Consider the following 20,645-nt stretch of genomic DNA (forward strand, 5'->3'; position numbering starts at 1 on the left):
TGGCAGCAAGGAGGTGGGAGCAGTGTCTGCACCTGCCCCACCTCCACTGACACCAGCAATAATAATAACCCCTCCACACCACTAGCACCACAAGTACCAGCATGACAGTCTCCTCCACCCCCATTTCACTTCCCATGCTGAGCCTTCCAGTGCCAGAGGAAGAGCTGGAGCTGGATCTGAGTGCCATAGCAAGGGGAATTGGGAAGGAGGAGACCTCTTGGTCTTGGGCATGACTCAAAACTGTACTCTGCTGGGGAAGGGTGGCCTGGTGGGGCTTCTAGTGGTGTGGGAGCCCTCCGGAAATGCTAGGCCAGTTACCTCCCCGGTGAAAGGTGAGGAGGGGCACCTTAGCCCCAGCACCTGAGCCTGTTGGGGCATAAGGCCCGGAGACTGGGGGATGGGGCCCCAAGAGCAAGGAGGTCGAGTGAGATGAAGCCCCAAGAGTAGGATCTGTAAGGTCCCAGTAAAAGCCTTTGGGTGCTTGAGGCCAAAGGTGGTCCGGAGGCCGAGGAGAGGCCCTGAGACTGAGGGGCATGATTAGGGGCCTGAGGAAGGAGCATTATGTTCTGGTGTGGGGTCATGGCTAAAGTAGGCCTACAGTTGAGCAATCGCTCAGTCAACACACAGTGGGGTAGAGGGAGATGCCTATGAGACTGCACCCAGGCTGACTGAAGAATGGAAAGCTAAGCCTGAATATTTCACAAAGTAGGGAGGGAGTGTGGCCCAAGGGGGCGGTATGCAAGAGACTGGGTGAGAGCCGGTGGAGTGTTAGAGGCCCTGATGAGAGAGGGGTGGTATGAACTGGCCTGTAACATGGCAATGAGAGAGAGACACAACTGTGTGTCTAGTTGGGCCCAGCCTTGAGCCAGCAATTGAACAGTATGTCATCTGTGAGGCTTGGGATGCAGTATAGGGGTGGTTGGAGCTGCATACAAAGGCCCAAGAGAACAGGGCATTCAAAGGGCACCCTCCTGCCTAAGTAAGACCATAATTATTTAACAACAAGGCATGGCAGGAGAGAAGGCAGGTGGCATGCCCAGACAGGTGGGAGACCAGCACTGTAGCTGGTCGGGGAGTTCCCACTTTGCCACAATTGACAAAATATGATCTTCATATATAAGACTGGAGTGTTTAAGAGACAAGAAAGCAGTAAAAGTATGTTGAATTAATCTAGACACAAAAGGGACAAAGCAAAGTATTCTAAGAAAAGAATTTATTTTGAATATTGGTCTTGCAAAGTGCCATTATTTGAAAAGTTAGACGAATATAGTACAGCCGAATAAACTGCAAGCAGGGAATGATCAATTTTTCATTGACAAGTAAACAGGCTAGATGAGTTTGCAGGTTTTCTACATCTATGATTTAATTATTATAATATGGAAATATAAAGTTACTTGTTATAAATCTGAACAATGCTGTTCAACTGGTGAGCCACAGCCCACACGCCCCAGTACCTGCCTTTCCCACTACCACACAGCAGGGGAGGGCCTGGGGGGTCATGCACCACATGCCACAACCTGGGGGGAGTGGGAACTGCCTGGGGGACAGGGGGGCTGTGGAGACCTACATGCTGCTGGTGCTGCCAGGGGCTAGGGAGCCATATACTGCCAGTGCTGCTGGGGCAGGGGGGAAGAGGGGCATGGGAGGTACCTGTGGAACCCATATGGTGGGGCAGCATGTGACACACGTAGTGTACAGCTAAGGGGTTGCACACTGGTGTTGCATGTGGCCCCTGGGCCTGCTGAAGTTGGACAGGCCTGACTTTGTTGATTCAAGAGAAGAGGTTTCCTGGTATGAAGGTGTGTCAGCAGTACAGCTTTAGCATTTGGACTAGTACCATGTGAAGCAGCAATCCAGTACGTAGTATAATATTATAAAGTCTTTACCAGGTCATTAAATGTCAGCTGATGCCCAGACAATGTCCACATTGTTTTGGTTTTGATCATGTCTTCCAACAAATGCTGACCAGGAATTATGTGCATTTTGCATAAATTTTCTGCAATGGTATCCTTCATGCCATTAAAAAGAAAGAAAGAAATGATAAGTTTTACAAAAATGTTTTAAAGAATTTCAGTTAAATGTCTCCTATCTAGCACACAGAAAGAAATACTTTACATGTGAGCTTGATCATTTCTGATAAACAAGCTATGGCTTTTTTTTCTGTTGTATGGAATTAGAAATCTTTGATAGTGCCCAGGAGAGTATTGTCACCATTTTTTTTAAGTCAGATATTACCATTATAATAGTATAATGGTAATCTTAGATGGATCTCCTATATAATGCAGCCCAAAGGACGCTACCACGTGGCTCATGCACTGAGCCTACTACTTCAGACAAAAATTTTACACACGTGTGCAAAACAAATACACTTACACACATAGCAAGGATGGCCTAGCTGAAAATAGAGCAGATTTGATTAATCGAGTCTGCTGGAGCAGGCTAATTAATGCACTCCAGCCAGCCTCCATGTCTCATGTATCAGCATCCCTGCACTTCAAAATGACAGCAGTGGTGCTTTAACTAAAGCTCATCAAATGAGTTTTAATTAAAGTGCCCCCACCACCATTTTGAGATGTAGGGATGCTGAAACACAAGACTGTGGGCATTCTAATTACAGCGGCTCTTGGAACCACTCTAATTAAAGTGCCCCCTTGGCACACGTGTAAAAATGCCCTTTGTTTTTTTGTGTGTGTGTTGATTTTTTTTGGGGTGGGGTGGGAAGGGGGAGAGTTAAATCATACAGCTGTGTTCAGCTATGTGTCTAGGAATTATATTATCACAGTCTCAGAAGTCAGCTTTGAAGTACTTTTAAAGGCATTTCCTCTTCATTTACAAATAATCAGAGGAACCCAGCCCTGAAATGTAACACAAGCAAGAAGAGGACTTGGTCTGTGATTTAAATACCAGTCAAATAATTTGTATAAGTAATCAAATAATCTGTATTAAGTAGCTCCTGTCTGATCATGTTTAGCAGAGTTTTCCACTCTGAAGATATGGTTTATAAGCTTTTAAATTTTTTTATGGTTAGCTTGGTTGCTTTTTGTGAAAATTGTTACAAATTAATACAATTTATTAAACATATTTAAATGGTGATATTGGGAAGTTTTGCTTGGTCCACATAGAACCCGAAACTGAGAACACATGACTCCTGAGCTCCCATCCTGTCTCTGATGCAAATTTCCTTTGAGCAAGTTACCACTTCAGATTCCCCATCACTAAATACTTATAAATACTAAGAAATGCACGCAAAATGTGAAATCTTGGTCCAGAAGTCAGCCAATCCATAATTCAATTAATTATTATTAATTATTACTAAAGTATTGCTTATTGAATGAAAATATTGCTTATTAAATGCAATTATTAAATTAATGCTTATTAAATTAAGTATCTATAAAATTAAGATTTGGGTTAGATTTCTTAAATCCTCACTGTCTCTCAACAATAGTTAATGTCAATAGTCAGGGTTTATTCATATTTTTAAAAGTAGTTTAGAATAAGACAGAAAAAATCTTAATGGGAGTAGCAGTACATCACTCCTTAGTGCTTTTTGAAAATTCCATCCTTAAAGAGTAAAAGCCCTAGAAAGTACTGAGAAGTATCAGTCTTAGAAGGAGTGGATTAGGGTTTACTGGGTGTGTCTACCCATGTGCTTTAATGCACAGTAGCCTATTTTACTTCACATTAAAGTGCCATGCAAAAAATGTGTGATTATGCTAAAGCACAGTAAAATAGGCTACCATGCACTAAGTGTGACTTAAAAACCATGCACATTTGGTAGTGTACATTAAGGCAGTCTAATGTGCATTTCTTCACCCCTCACATTGGAGGTACTACATTTAATGCACATTAGGAAAAGCACCTTAATGCACATATAGACTCACCCACTACAGTATACCCAACCAGAGCTAACATTCAAAATCATATACAAGAATATTACAAAGTCTCTATAAATAAAGGGAAACGAGAGAGAGAGTAGGATTTTCAAAGCAATGCTGAGGATGTAGCATCTTTTTTTAAAATTAATCTCAACCAGACATTAAATGGTATATAAGAGTAATCTGCAATCATTCCTAAATGTTTTGCTTTCTAAAGTTTCTCTCTGAAAAGTCAGTTACTTTTTGAAGGATATAGCCGTCAAAAATAAGAAGAAATTCTAAGATTCAAGGTTACCAAAATGTGGCAAAACTTACATTGAAGTCAAATTTATCATTAAATGGATGAAGACTTGGCACAAAGACTGTGAAAGGTCCGTATTTTGTCAATATCAGTGAACAACCTGAAGCTGTTAAAAAATAAAAGTAAAACCAGTTATATGAAAAAAACAATAACTTAAGTGATCGTTTTTATTATTCCTCTTGTTAGTGGATATAATTCACCCTAGAGTCTTCATCCTGGAGTGAATAGCTAAAGCATATTTATGTGGACTGGATGGATCAGAAAGTTCACAGGCATATCACAGATATTACTTGATAATGGATGGTAGTCTTTTTAGGGTTTTATCCTAAGATTGCTGTAGGCTTCCTTTTGATGTTTACAACCTTTGGATGGAGGCCTAAGCTTGCAGAGCAATTTCAACTGTAAGCTTGAATTTGCACACACTCAAACTGTCATCTCTGCACAAAAATGTTATAGTTAGTACAGATAAATAATATAGTCAGATTTTACTGAATTAACTCTTTAAAGATCCAATGGAAATAAAGACTACTAGAGTCAATGGGAGCTTTTCCATGGATAGCCATGGGCTTTGAAGCAGGATCTAAGTTACCAACACCTTGGTTACATAAATTGTTGCTCATAGAAGCATATTAAGCTCATAGTAAAATATCCAGGCTGAGCTAGTATGTTGGCTGTTTGGTCACATAAAAAAAAGAAGATGGATCTACCTTGTGGGTAGATTTATTTATAGCACTAAAACCTCCCTCTTTATTTGTAGGATTGCTGGGAATGTGCAAATGAGTCATCATGACTGAAATATCCACAAAGTAGTCCCTGCAAGATGAGGCATGTTGGTGAGTTGTTGGTGAGAAGGTTGAAGCTTATAGTCAAGCCTAAGCTTCTTGTGTGGCGAGAGGATGTCAGTCACCAGGACTGTCACCTTTGATGAACGCTAATAACTCTTGCATAATAATCTTCACTGTTCTTTTGTTAAATATCAGGTGTAGCTTGCTCAAGGCTGCAATATCTTTTCATATGTTGTGAAAAAAATCTGAGGTAAATATATTATTTAAAGTATCCACTGGCATGCCTACTCCCATCTAATCTCCATCCCCCAAACAAAATCAGAAGTCAGTTACCAAACATTTTGTTAGCACTGTTTAACTTCCTGAAGAACCTTCCTCGAGTATTCAGCTGAGAGATTTCACTCATGAGACTTTTGTAGCAGCTTCTCCCATCTCCTATCTCCCCTTCCTTGCAGACACAGCTAAACATCAGGATAAGAGTGAAAAAAATTGTTACAGAATAGTTTCAACACCATGTATTATAATCTGTATGTTACCCACTCATTGAGTCTAGATATTTTGATCATATTAAACTGGTGTAGTCTAAGCAGCACAAATGCATACATATTGGGTGAATCTACATGTGCATATTATTTATTAATACAAAACAATAAACTCCAACACATACCACACCAGAGTTTATTGCTCCTGGGCACCATGTTTACATGTGTACCTGGGACCACAGCATGTTGAGGCAGGTCAGAGCAGCCTTGGTTTCAGGGGGTCCGGGGGTTCAACCTGCCAGCCCAGGGCTGCTCCAACCCTGCTCGATGTGCTGCGGAGAGGCTGGATGGGGGCTTCAGCACAAGGCTAGCCAGCAGGCAGCCCCCACACTGAAGCACACTCATGCCCCAGCCAGCCGGGTCAGCATCTACACATGCACTGCTGTGCATAAAAAACTCCATAGAAGGAAAGCATTTGTATTTACAGAAGAGTTTATTAGTGTAGAGTGTCAGTTTCCTGCAGCCTAATAGAGCTGCATGTATAGATGCTGAGATGTTTACTGCAGAGCTAATTAGTCAACTCCACAGTAAACATCTCTTGTAGACATGCCCATTATGGAGAGAAATAGAGTAATGTGAATCTGAAAGACTGAAGAGACCAATCAAAATAAATCCATCCGCTCCAAAAGATAAAGCTCTGGTGGTACAGTAGAACCCAGATTTTTGTGTAAACAGATGGTTTACTTTGCAGTGGGTGATCTAATTAAGAATGAGTGGAACAGCAGGTTGCTACAGCTTTTACTTCAAAGGCCACTGCTTCTCCACTCAGCTGAAGCACAGCAACGGTCCTGTACAGGTGACTGGAGAAGTATCACACTTTGAAATAAAAACTGCAGCAAACAATTGGAGCACCTCAGTGGTCCTATGCAGCTATTTGCTGTAGCTACATATGCCAGTTAGTTTGCAAGCCCTCATCTTTGCAGGCAGGTAGAGAAACTACTCCAGCAAAGAATCCAAGTTCTACTGTACCATCTTTTACATTAAGGGGCCTCCAAGTCACATGCTGGTCACAACGATGCTAGTATTTACCCTATGCAGATCACAAATGCCAACCCAAAATTTATAGGCAGCCAGGGGAAGTTACATAACTCTGGCATAAGGTGCTCCTAGAAAAGGCTTGACTATACTAGGATATCTTGTTCTCTTATATCAGTGCAGTCACACTACCTGTAGCGACAGTGTCAGTGCCCATGTAGAGGGGTCTCAAGTATTTTTATACCTGTCATAAAATGCAGGCTGAAAATCTGGGTAATAAACAACTAGCCTTATTCTGCATTTGCTTCAGTTTCCAAGTACAATTCATTTACGCTAATCTAACCTTGAGACAAAAATGGGGCAAACTGTCACATCTGGAAATTAAAAAGAAAAAATTGAGGCTAAACGGAAGCAGGGAGAATAATGTCTTAGAGCATAACCTATGGAATTCTCTGCCTGCAGGGGAGCACACAGGTACCTGCATGAAGAACAATATATCTATCTAAATAATAATTCAGTAGTAATTATTAAAGAATCTAAACACTTGAGGTTATATTGCAACCCAATATTGAGTACCTCTCTAAGAAACTAATGATATGTCCCATAGCCCTAAACTTTGACTCATCCCAAAGAGGAATTCCAGGTCTAGCAGTTCAGAAAGAGCATGGTTTAACATATTAAGATAGAGGTTTTCAACTTTTTAACAAGTGTACCCCTTCTCTGTCAAAGTTTCAAGCTTATGTACCCCTTTATATATTTTTCTTGTTTTTAATGTTACCAATTATGTGATATAAGGCAGGTTACACTACTTAACATTAAAAGAATTATAAATATATGAATTAAATGTATATATCATAGCCTGGCTGGTAAGTCTGTTGTGAGAGAAGGGGCATGGGGGTTGCAGATTGAGGCCCCTGTGGTGAGGGAGTGGGGCTAGGGCTGGGGCAGATGCTGCATAGCTGGGGCAGGGCACAGGATGAAGCTGTGAATGGCTCACCTGGGGGTGCGGGGCGGGGGTGGCTCCCACTGCTGCATGCAGCCCAGGAGGGCATGGGGGGAGGGCATGTGCCCTGGATCTGCACATGGGGTGAGAGCGGGCTGCCACTGTGGGCTGAGGCCAGGGTGGCGCTGAGCTATTCCTGGAGTGGGGGTTGGGCCAGGGCTGCACTCAGCAACATCTGGAGTACTGTGTTTTGGTCTTTCCACTACAGAAAGGATGTGGACAAATTGGAGAGAATCCAACAGAGGGCATCAAAAATGGTTAGAGCACTAGGACACATGACTTACAAGGAAAGGCTGAGGGAAGTAGACTTATTAAGTCTGGAGAGGAGGAGAAGACTGAGGGGGGGTTTAATAACATCCTTCAACTACCTGCAGATGGTTACAAAGAGAATAGAACTAGACTGTATTCAGTAGTGGCATATAACAAAACAAGGAGCAAGTCGCAAATTGTAGCAATAGAAATTTAGGTTAGATATTAGGAAAACCTCTCTCACTAGGAGGGTAGTAAAGCCCTGGAAGAGGCTATGAAAATAAGTTGTAGAATCTCCATCCTTAGCGGCTTTTCAGACCCAGGTAATCAAAGTCTTGGCTGGGATGATCTAGTTGGAGACGGTCCTGTTTTGAGTAGGGGTTTGGACTAGATGACCTCCTTAGGTCCCTTCCAACCCTAATTTTCTTTGTTCCTATAATATGTTCTAGAGCAGCCAAGTGAGCAAGGAGAACCTCTTTCACCAAGTATATGTATCATAATTATATCTAGCCATAATTTCTCTGTTGTGGCCTAGGTAACACAAGCAGGAGGAGTCTCCTAATGTTGCCAGCAGTGCTAGTGATACGAGAAATGGAACCATATCTTCCCTTTCCTGCCCCTCAAAAAAGCCATGACTACTTCTTACAGAGACTACATCACATTACTGTACACTATGATGTTTTGCACAAGTATTTTCCTTTGCTGTGCCCATGGGCGACTGGTGCCTCCTGAGTTGGGGGGGGGGGGGACTTGCCCCCCAGGCAGCCAGTCAGTGACCAGGGGGTGCGTGTTCTCCTGCAGCTGATCACACCAATGCACACCAACCTGGAAGCAGCATTTCTTCTAGGTTGGCTCTAAGAGTGAACACTGCCTGGAAGGGCCAGAGACACACCTGCCTGGCACCACCACTCCCCAGCCAGCACACTCCGGGGGGCACCAGTGCTCCCACCTGCCCCCCCCCACGTGCTACCTAAGTGGGGAATGATGGTTGTGAGGGGGTGCACCAGTGCTCTCAGGGGGTGCACATGCACCCCCATGTACCCCCTATGTGTCGCCACTGGCTGTGCCTTCTCCAGTGCCCAGGAGACCATTAGGTCAGACATTGTGGCTCAGGCAATCTGCCCCTTCTCTAGCACAGCTCTACCTGAAAATGAGGGGTGAATGAGTCCTACGTGGTTGCTCAGAAGAGCACTATATTGAGAGTACTTATGTCTTCCCTAGGAATCATTTAAAGGCCAACTTTAGCATGTTTGTCCACTGTGCTGAGAGCAGGATAATGAAATCCTCGTTTGTTCTCCTCCTGTGAAGAGTGCAGACGATTCGTTCCTCAAATACAAATCGCAGGTTCTGTCTGAGACTCCTTCTGTGTATATTGTGTCCCCATTTAATGTCTGGACCACTATAGGGTAACAGCCTACTACTGCTAGAGATAAGAAAGATACTGCTTTTGTTAAGTGATAAGAGGACTGGGCTGGAGTGTTGCATAGCCTGGTTTCAAATCCCTTTCATGGCCTATGGCTACTTGCAGACATTAAAAAAACCCCAAACCCACGTTTTACCAGAAGCAGCAGCACTGTAGTTTGATCTGTCTCCACAGTGTATAGATTGGGTGCTTCAGCAGGGCTTTTTGGCACTTTTTTCCTAAAGTTGAGTCAATAAAGTGTCAAAAAAGCCCAGCTAAAGCACTCAGTCTGTACAGATGTTGGGAGAGCCGGGTCTAACTAACGCAGTACCTCTTCTGGGCCTGTGCCGGGTTCGGTGCAGGGGTGCACTGAGTGTAAATGCCGTTTTTTGATTTTTTTTTAACTTCTGCAAGCAGCTTATATACCAGGTTGTTGCTTGCAATGACTTACATACATCTCTGACTGGTTTCAGTAGGTTCTTATTTTTGCTCTTCTCAAACCTTGATTTAGACCAGTACTTCTACCCATCTCTGATTTCCCAGTATTATTCTGCTCATTAAAACAAAACAGCATTTGATCTACAGAATGATGCATCTTAACAGAGATTGCTAGATCAACTCACCTAGGACTCCCATTTGGACTAATTTTGCATTGTGAAGTCACGTCACAGTAAAACCGCTGACACTCACTAGTAAAGGAGCAGCCTGCTGAAGGAGTTAGGCTGCTCATTCCAGGTTTACACATGCAAGACGACTAAGGAAAGAAAAGTCAGAGGGTTATAATTTTGCATTGATATAACAACTTTTATCCAAGTACAGATTAGTCTAACTTAGATTTTTCAAGCATAACACCTTTGTTCAATGCAATTTATAAAATTATTTTCCTGATTTCTACTGGCATATACAAGTGCATCACACAATTCTTCATCTTACCCTCCCTGGACCTTGATAAACACAGAGTGTAGATTTTTCAGGGCAGCCTCCATTATTATTAATGCAGGGATTGATTGGTTGACATATTTTCCCATCTCCTTGATAGCCATCTTTGCAGGTGCACTCATACTTTAAAGGTCCAAGAAACTTACAGTTGGCTAATGAGGAACATGGTGATGAAGCACAAGGATCTTGAACTGTACGTGAAAGGAAGAGAGAGGGCACAGATTTCAGACCAACATATAAAGTCATACAGTAGAAATTGATTCATCCAAAATGGATGGAGGATGCAAAATTTATTCAAGTATAAAGAAAAAAATATACTAATTTCAAACAACGGAGATTATTTCTGAAGATGGATTTGGATAAATGAGACTTGCAGGTATTTCATATTAAAAGTATAAAAATTAAAAAGAGAAGGACCAGAAATAAATTTGGATCTGCTTCTGAACTTTCACTTCTTTTTGAGGAGGATCTGAAACTAAATTTTTTTTCATTATCTACTTAAGGTCACTTGAAACTTGATATTGGAAATCATGCCCCTTGAGATATAAACATAAATTACTATGGTAGTACTTTTCATTATTAGAAAATGCAATTAATAAAATTAAAATTTAGTTTGAGTAAGAGAAATCACACTATCCATTTATGGAAGAAGGTAATCTCTGAGGCTAGGTACAGATGTTACACTTAAAACGTGTTAAGTGTGCAGGAAGTGCTTTAAAGCCATAACAGAAGAGATGTTCATGGTACTTAAACCACTTTAAAAATAGTGGATCCCACTCTAATGGCACTTTTACAAATGCTCCAGGGGCAGGAGCGGGGGCACTTTAATTAGAGTGGCTCCAAGAGCCACTCTAATTAAAGCTGCGCAGCATCTTGCATATTAGAGTCCCCAAGCTTCAAAACAGTGGCAGAGGCACTTAAACTAAAGCTCGTTAGTAGGAGTGTTGTCCCCTCCCCCTCACTACCTTTTGACTGCTGCAGCTAGAATTTGCTAAGCCAGAAACTGGGGGTGGGGGAAAGAAGGAGCTCCTCAGGCACATGGACCTGGCCTGGCCCTCTCCTAAGAGGCCAGCCAGCAAACTGGGAGGGAAGCCCTCATAGCGGGGGGGGCTCCCTTTCCCCACTGGCCCTAGTTCGTAGCACAGTGAAAAGCTGGCCAGGCAGCTTGCTGTTGTTGGGAGGCTTGTGGGGGGGTGGCTGAGGGAAGAGAGCCCTCCAGTTCTACCACACAGACCTGGCCTACCCACCCCAGACCCTAGCCAGCAAGCTGTTGGGGGTCTGGCCCCCAAGAAGGGGGGCTCCCTTTCCCCCCACACTAGCCTCTTGACAGCTGCAGCCAGGGGCTGCTCAGACAGCTTTTCACCAAGTTTGGAACTGAGGTTGGTGGGGAAGGGAGCCCCTCCTGCTGCGAGGGGCCTCCCCCACAGCTTTCTGGCGGGGGTCTGGGAGCAGGGTGTGGCAGGGGGGCTCCCTCCCCTCCCAGCCTCTTTTCTTGGCACAGTGAAGAGCCAACCAGGCAGCCCTGCAGTGCAGCTCCTGGCTATATTTGTCATGCAGCTGGGGCAAGGGAAGGGAAAGGGAGCCTGCTGCCATGCAGATGTGGCCCAGCCCCACCTGAGATCCCAGACAGTAAGCTGCTGGGGGGGCAGCCTCCTGGGAGGCATGCAGGAGCACTCTCCACCTGCTGGTCTTGGCCAGAGCAGGCAGACATTTAGCCCTCCCCACTGAATGGCAAATGTCTCTTTGGTTCATTCCCACTCTAACTGAAAGCACTGGAAGTAAAGTGCAATACAGCAATTCTGCCAGGGGCTTTTTGAATGTCTGTACTTAGCCTAAGGTGCCCCCCCTGCCCTAACTAGTTCAGAGAAGCATGATCTTTCATAGGTAGCAATCTACTTCATCAGCTGCTATCCATTTCTGAAATGTAACACTGATGCGGTGAAAAATAGTTGCTGTTAAAATTCCAATTTTGCTGTTAAAATCCCATCATCTGAAACTAACACCCCTCCAAGCACAACAACCAAGCATCGTTTTGACACACTGGTCTAGTATGGACCCTAAGAGACAGGTACTTTTATGTTCCAGGTTACCATAAACTGAGAGGCTATAATGAGGTAAAACTTTAATCGATCATCTCTGCATTATATGATTATTTATATGGAACTGACTAACCCTTAACAATCCTGTCTCAGCATTACACTCCCACACCACACCAGTGCAAGAAGTAATCGCAATAAACTCTTGGTAGCAGGGGCCAAGTGCTGAGGTGATTCCTCTGAATTCCCTGAGCACTCTCATTCACTGCAGGGCACCCCTTCACACAGTTCTGCCCAAGCGAAGGACTTACCGCATGTGAAGGAACAGGGGTGCAGCACTATTTGATGCATCATTGTTATCTCTTTGCCACATGAATCTAGGCACAGGGGATTTTTCTGAATCTCTGACTAGGATGGGGTTTTTACCTTGGCACGTGCTCCCAACCTTACTATACCCTGGACTGCAGTCACATATTGCTACTCCAGCCTTTACCACACACTGGCTTTTGGGTTCACAAGTCAATTCTCTGCAAAGGGGTAGTTCTGAAATCACAAAACAAAGGTAGGTCTCACTCAGGTATGCTAGATGCCTTAGGAAAATTTAACTTGCTACATGAAAATGTCAAAAATATATTTATATTGTTTCACCATCATCATCATTATTATAGCCAAAGGTCCCAAAGTGACGTTGGGGCCCAGTCTACTAGGCAACAAGGATATCAAACTTGGATAGCAAGAAACATTCTTTACACCAAAGAATGTAAAGCCTAAATAGACAAGCCAAACAACTTATACAAAAAACAAGAAAGCATCATGTTTACTCAAATCCAAGATGACCCTGAATATAAGACAATTCCCCAGTAATTAGATTCTATACATGGAAAATGTATAAACTGTCCAGGTATAGAATCTAAGTATTTGAATGGCTGTCTTAAATTCATTCCCCCTAACCCCACAACTATTACAGCTGGGAAAGCAGTGGGTGAAGGGGTTAAGTGACTGGGGGCATCAGGCAGACTCTTACCCTCTACCCCCCACCTTCTCCCCCCTGAAGCCTTCCTGTCCCTTCTAAACCTGCACCTCCCACCTCCAGCTCCCCACAGCTTCTGTCTCTTCCCTCCCTACTCCTCAGTCTCTGCCTCTTTCGCTCCTCCGCTCCCCAGTCACTGTTTCCTCTGGCAGCAAAGCAGGAGGATGCACAGCCCCTCCTGGCCATGCAGAAGTGTTGGCACTGTTGGTTCGCCAGGCAGATGACATGCTCATGCCTGGGAAGGAATCTAGCACCAGCTGAGCTGCATCTGACAGTCAGAGTGGGGAGGAGGCAGCAGGGGGGGCACAGAATTGTCAGAGGGCAAGTGGAGGGGGCAGGTTGGCTGCTGTGGGTCTGACTCTGGCCCCGACCTGGGCTCAGGGCCAGAGTCAGAGCTGCAGCAGCCACCTGCCCCCTCCCACCCTTTCTTTGTATACAAATCTAAGATGAGGGGTTTTTCTCCCCATGCTGATTTCAGGGAAACCTCATCTTCGATTCAAGTAAATATAGTATTGAACCAATTTACAGAGGGGAGAAATAAGGCACAGAAAGTTTGTGTGACTTGCACAGGACCACAGAAGAAACCTGTTGTAGAGTAGGGGAATGAATCCTAGCTCTCCCATGTCCTAGTCCAATTCCTATATCACAAAACTATCCTTGTTGTAGATTTCCAGAGTATTTCATCCCGTCTTCCTTTTGAGCTATAAGTAACAAGTCTTTTTCATAATTGGATTGTAACTGTCAGCATATACCTTGATCACACTTGGGACCAGTGTATCCTCCATAGCAGGTACAGCTTCCATTACCAGTGATACCATGGTTGCAGACACCATGCTGACAATCACACACTGCAAGAGAAACTCACATAAGCATAGCATTAGGAGTTGCTTGGAACAGGCGGGGCTCTTCAGATGTACCTGCTAAATACAGCAGTAGGAATATAATTCCCTTTTTTTCCAAAACTTCTGAAGGTTTGGGAATATAGATATAAAGGGCATTGAATGATGGGATTATAGGATTTAAAAATTGCTTTCTTTGAGATCACAGTTGGGAAAAACTGATCATTGCTAAGCAAAAGACTGTAATCATTTTTTGTTTGTTCAATATGGGAACATTGGGCATGTAACTGCTTGTCATATTGCTGAGCCTATGTTCAGCACAATTAAATTCACCAATCCTACAGGCCTGACTTTCATATGTATGCATCTTCACAGATGCACAAAGCCACCTTTTCAGAGGTTGGAAGCAGGTGAGCAAAAACAGCATTTATAAAGCCACTGTACCCACATGTGGGATTTAGATAATTTACTACAATACCCACATTTCAGATCTGATTGGCTTAAAGTCTCAGTATTTGGCAAATGTACCAAACCATCCTAATGGTCCACAAAGAGGTTTGAAAAATGTTAGAGGCAGTTATAACTGGGTGCATCTACACGATGCTTTACTGTGCAGTAACACAGTTTACTGTGCAGCAAGCATGTGTGTCTACATGTGCACACACTTACTGTGCAGAAAACTTCACTATTCACAAGTAAATTTGCTACCTCCAAATGCAAGTAGCAAATTTCCTTGCAATGAGTTACTACACAGTAGCACTCATGTAGAAGCCTGATTGGGAGTACATTTGCTCCTGGTCAGCTAGTCACCAGGGGGCAGGAGATTGCTCCCTGTCCTCGGGAGCTGCCTGCTGTTGGGGTGGGCGCTGCAACCAGGGCCTGAGTGGGGACTATATCTCCCTGCCCTGGCAGCAGGGAGCTCCAAGCCCCCTGCTCTGAGATCACAATCAGGGAGTGGAGGTTGGGAGATCCTTATCTCCCAGGACTTGCTCCGCAGGCTAGTGCACGGAGCTGGCACTGGGAGATAAAGATCTCCTATAGCCATCCCATCACCAGTCCTGCAGTCACGAAGCTGGAACTGGGAGATAAGGATCTTCTAGCTCTGACCCAGCACTGTCCCTATGACCACAGGGCTGGCATTAGGAGCTCCCTACCGGTGGGAGCTGGGGACCCTGTCCCCCTTCAGTTTGCTTTCATTAGTGGCAAATCTGTTCCGACATCCCTGCACATGTAGATGCCTGCCTGGGAGCATTTAGTCACAAGTAGTTTACTCATGAGTAAATTGCTCCTGGATCTAATACACGTGTAGACACACTCACTATCTGGTGGCAGTACCTGCTTCCACACTTGATCAGGCTTTACATACTAACCCCTCCACTGCATTCACTTTGCTCTACATCATGATTTTTCTTTGCAGGTTAGTCAGATTGTTCATCATCCCTACCTGATTGACAGCCAGGGCCAAACACAGTCTCATCCCGACAATTTTGACAGGCAAAGCCACTATATCTTTCCTAAATGGACCAAAACAATTAGTCAAATGTTATTTTCTTACATTATCACTCAGTTCAAGCTGCTAACTAATAATTGATTTTTCTCTTCACCTCCTCTTTATTATCTGTTTTCAATTTAAATGACACAACTTAAAAACTGATCTTTCTAGTGCCCTATGATTTGCCCATGTGATGGAGAGAACAATTTATTTAACAGATAAAAACCATGCATGATTGCACTAATGAGCAAACAGCAGAACAATCGTGGCAAATCCTGAACAAAATGTCTTATCATGACTAGAAGCTTAATTTCTGTCTTGAAGGCCAAAGTTTGTTAAAGCCAATGGGTTAACTCTATTGACTCAACTGGGTTTTTGGATCAGACCTTAAATAAAGTTTGGTCCAATATCTTTTTAGTCTTAGCTGTACTGATAAAAATAAACCCAGTTTGAGTTTTTGTCTGGTATTCTTCAGATCCTTGGAAAAGGAAGAGATGCAATTTGTTGTCATCTTTTCTATAGGTTATAGGCTTGAACACTACGTAAAGGGTGAGCAGACTCTATGATCCTCACTGTGTATGGGTGAATTTTTTTATTAATATATTAGACTGCTTATGTTTTGGGAGCCAGTTGGTTACATAAGGTATGGGTAGAGATAGCTAAGCAACTGCAGGTTTCATTTCTGAAGCAGAAGCAAACACTTCACATGGCTCTGATGTTGTGTGATAATTTGTCCCTTCTCTGAGGAGAGCTGCTATATGACCATTTACAGTCTTGTATCTTGTTCCTACAAAGCCTAGAGTAAAGGATAGTGCTGGCCTGAAATGATAAGAGCCCCCTGCTATATCAGATCAAGGCTTTTGCACCATTTGAGTTGTGGAGGATACATATGAGGGACAGCATGCTGGCATCAGGGTGGGTTGGGCTGGGATAGATGGAAAGTCTGAGGAAGAAAAAGGGTCCTTTTCTCCTTGAACGCCATAACCAAGATAATCAAGATGGATGGAGCAACCAACCAATCCTGATCCCTAGAGCATACTATGCAGGGTACACTCCTCTTGATCCATTGCACTTCATTTCTAAAAAAACTTGGTAGTCCTAACAGAACAGCCACATTACATAAACGCATTCTCTGTGGCCTCAAAATAAACTAGCACACAGACCCTTGCAGGTAAAGATCATCCTTCTAATGGGAGGTAACAAGCACCATGCATGAGGATGGAGGGTAGATACAGGACAAAGGTGTGGACACAACCCTGGATGTTCCTAATCCAGACTGCTTGACCTTTTGTTTGCTAGAATGCCCTAGTGGATCTGAAAATCCTTGCAGTGGTCATGGGACATGTTTGGATGCTATGACAGGGAATGGAATCTGCATCGGTGAAGTCATGTGATATATAATGATCATTTCATTGACAAAGAGCAGAGGACCTGGATCACATTGTAAAAGAAAAAGGACAGAAAGAAAAATATACCTTTTGGGACTGGAGGACTTAATACTGTTTACAACTTCAGACTTTCCCTTAACAAAATGGAGGTAAAATTACATTAGCTTTATAATTTCTCCCAGCAGCATGGCGGATATAGACAACCCAGTCATGGCTAAAACAACTGTGACTATTTAGGTGGATCACATGATGTATTATTATTGCCAAAGAGAAAGATACGGGTAAAAAAGGTCCTGTCCCTTTAAGGATGCAAAACATCTGGGCTTCATTCATCCAAAGCAAGACAAAGCTTACTGTCATTGACAAGATCCCTCCCATCCCTGCTTCTCAATGAGCCCTCCCAATTCAACTCACTTTTCAGCAGTATGTGCCTTGGACGCAGTGTACAGGAGGATTAATTAGTCCTTTATGGCTGGCTCTGCCCTCCTACCTTGCAAATCCTTACATTCATATTAAAGCATCATATTAATGCACTGTCTAGCCTGAGGGTTAGCTCCTTTGCTGCTAGCACCTGGACTGGATCTATATACACCCATTTTGTGAAATTATGTTACCTTCATGATACATTATATACTGACCTCACAGATGCAGGTTCCATTCTGTGTTATACCATCCAAACAGGTCCCATGGCCACTGCAAGGATTTTCAGACCCACCGGGGCATTCTAGCAAACAAAAGGACAGGCCTGGATTAAGAAAATCAGTCCTTGTCCCTCACCTTTGTCCTTTATTCATCCTCTACCCCCATGTTCATCCTTGTTACTGCAAACAAAGGACTTAGAAACAATGACATCTCTGCCTCCTTATCTAAAAAAAACCCTATACAGGCCCAGTCACAGAGTTCCACCAGTGCTGGATTTGGCATTGTGTATAAGCAGAAAAGTACTCTGCTAGATCATAAATAGCCTCAAATTTTGTATTATAATATTAAAAAAATCAACCCAAATAGCTAATGGTAAAAATAAACAAACACATACATTCTAGATAGTTGTAATTAACTTAGCTCAATGGGGACCGAAGGCATTCAAACTCTTTGCAGGATCTGGCCTTTATTTATGACCCTGTTAATACCAAGAAAAATTCTTAGAGTTTTCAGACAGATATTCAGAAGTCACTCATTTGTGGTGTTTGAGATCGTGGAAGATATACTTGTCAGAGGACCTGCAGCACCCTCTTGACTTCAAAGAACTGCACGTCAACAGCACCTTGAAAAACAAGCTCTCAGGGTGCGTCTACATGTTGCCCTATGGTGACATTTTTACTGCAAGGCACGTATTGCTGAATGTAACAGCAAAAGTAACCACCCATACTGCACTGTACATGCGGCGCACAGTTATTTTTAGCAGCTACTTCAGGGAGCATGCCGCTACGGTGAAGTAGCTGCTGGTCACACTTAGACACCCATGGCCACATCATCATAGCACGTCGCTACAGCAACCTAGCATCACGTGTAGACGTGCCCTCAGTGTCTCAGGATGGGTCCCCTGTCTTGAAAATGTTTTGCCTGTCATTTTGTCCCTGATGATTATTCACATAACCCAGGCCTCGAAGTACGCTAGACAGCTCTCTACCATGCTCCTCCTCCCCACAAACTAGTGAGGGGTTTTTTCAGTTTTCAAGTGGACTGGCAAAAGTATCAAAATTTTATTTTGTGGCTTGATGGTTCAGCTTCTTGACTTTACCAGAATCAACAAATATTACAGTAACAACATCAGGAAGTGAGGCAAACATTCCCAAATTTATACAGTTTAGTTTGAAATTCAGTTAAATATTCAGATTGCAGCTAAAAGTGAAAATAAGCAGACTTAAAAGTGACAGAAAAGCTGCCAATTTTAGAGTATACGTGGAGGTAGGGACTTAACCCCTGGAAAGAACTCTCTTTCTCTTCCTTTGGAAACTTAAAAAAAACAACCACTTATTTTTTCAAAATATTCTTTTTAACAAGAGTAACTTCCACACAACAGAGTTGTGCTAGGAGACAAACCTCATAAGTATTCAAATAACATGAAAGGGAAAAGTTCTTTCCCCAAGAATTTCATGTCTTCCTAGATAGATGTTGGAGATCTTGAGATTGAATGTGTGCCCGGGAAGCATAAATAAGAATCATCAAAATGAAGCACATCTCTGGAAGAACTGGCCAGACTGGTAATGCTATGGCACCATTTTGAAGTGCCTTATCTGAGCAATGGTGGGAAGGACAGGTATAGAATGGAAGAACATACCATAGCACTCAGTACCCCAGAACCCTGGGCAGCACTTTTTCTCTTCAATTTCCTTCTTACACATATGACTGCACCCAGGTAGAGAAAGGGTGTCTTCTCCCAGCTTTACTGTGTATCTTAAATAGAAAAATCTAAGATTAATTATTATTAAAAAACAGTGTGGAAACCAACCTATTCTTTATGAATCAGAGGTCAAAGTGAGAGGGTATCAAAGCTGGTTTCTGATCAGTACCAAGTAAACTGTGTGAGAAGCCTACCACAGTAATATAAGGAGTGCAATATACTCTTCTAAAGAATGGGCACACAACATGCTATACCCATTAACTCAGGGATGGGCAAAATGGTGAATCCTGCTGGCAGCCAGACTCCATTTCCTAGCAGCCCCCCTCCCATGTCACTGTGGGCAGTTTCCATGGAGATGCCAAGAGCAGCAGGGCTGTAACAGCACAGGGCCAGGGTTTCCAGGGAGACCAGCCCCAACGGAGCTGGCAGAGCACATGGCTGGGTGGGGAGCTACTCAAGGGCTGGGACTAGGATTTTGCAGCAGTGACAGCATGGTTCAGAGCTCAGGAAGAGCCACAATCTGCTGCCTGCACACCCCTGCCCTACATAAACAAGTACTAAGTGACTGCAAAGTAGTTGCACCAAAAAATAGCTATTTCATGATGCTGACTGCATAGTAGCTCATGGTTACTGTGCAGTAGCGTCACGTCACACTTCCTGCCCTGCAGTGCTACTGCACAGCAGTCACAGGCTACTGTGCACTCAGCATCTCATGTAGGCATGGCAAGGAATGAAATTAGGAATCATTTACAATTATATACTACAGACTATGTGAAATCAGGCAGTAAATGATATTTCAAATAGAGGTGCACTGATACATTGGTCCTTATCGAATCAGCACCAATAAAAGGAAAATTGAGATTATCAGCAATCTGCTTTTTTGGCTAATGTGGCCAGTAATAATGCCAATAAATGCTGTATGCATGTGCACAGCCAGGAGTGCATCCCAGCAGCTTGGAGAGGAGCATCCAGCTGCTACATCTGTGGTGGGGAAGGGGTGTGGGGGAGGGAAGGGGCATGGTGGGGGCAGATTGAGGCCCCCATGGTGAGGGAGGGAGTGGGGTTGGAACAGGGACAGGCACTGCACAGGTAGGGAGGGACAGGGCATAGGATGGAGCTGTGAACGGTTTGTCTACAGCCACGGGGCAGGTAGGGGGCAGTTCCCAGCCACTGCATGCACTCCCAGAGGAAGCATGAGGGGCACGTGCCCCCTGGATCTCTGCGTGGGACAAGAGCAGTCTGCCTTCTGGGAGCTGGGGGTCATGCCGGGTTCTTTTCAGCGGGGGGTGGGGGAGGGCTGGACCGGGGCTGCACTTGGGGCAGGTGAGGTGGGCAGTGCCAGTGCTGGGGGAGGGGATACAGGAGTGCTATGGTGTGGCTGTAGCCCCCCCATAGCCACCCCCCAGTGTTGCTGTTGCCCACCCTTCCTGCCCCAAATGCAGCCC

General features: G+C 43.9%; 1 protein-coding gene across 1 annotated transcript in view; it reads right to left on the minus strand.

Annotated features, from left to right (window-relative positions):
* Window positions 1–20,645, minus strand: part of STAB1 (stabilin 1) — a 297,038-nt gene that overhangs the window by 260,192 nt on the left and 16,201 nt on the right. Inside the window, exons 3-12 of the mRNA XM_019505230.1 lie at window positions 19,138–19,268; window positions 17,495–17,580; window positions 15,421–15,490; window positions 13,890–13,985; window positions 12,534–12,650; window positions 10,066–10,262; window positions 9,756–9,886; window positions 5,295–5,422; window positions 4,191–4,282; window positions 1,887–2,009 (exon numbers count right to left, since the gene is read on the minus strand). Of these exons, the coding sequence (XP_019360775.1) occupies window positions 1,887–2,009; window positions 4,191–4,282; window positions 5,295–5,422; window positions 9,756–9,886; window positions 10,066–10,262; window positions 12,534–12,650; window positions 13,890–13,985; window positions 15,421–15,490; window positions 17,495–17,580; window positions 19,138–19,268 (1,171 nt within the window). The remainder of the gene's footprint in view (window positions 1–1,886; window positions 2,010–4,190; window positions 4,283–5,294; window positions 5,423–9,755; window positions 9,887–10,065; window positions 10,263–12,533; window positions 12,651–13,889; window positions 13,986–15,420; window positions 15,491–17,494; window positions 17,581–19,137; window positions 19,269–20,645) is intronic.

This window comes from Gavialis gangeticus, unplaced genomic scaffold (genome assembly GCF_001723915.1).
Source record: "Gavialis gangeticus isolate Ggan-Ray unplaced genomic scaffold, GavGan_comp1, whole genome shotgun sequence".
Taxonomy (NCBI): Eukaryota; Metazoa; Chordata; order Crocodylia; family Gavialidae; genus Gavialis; species Gavialis gangeticus.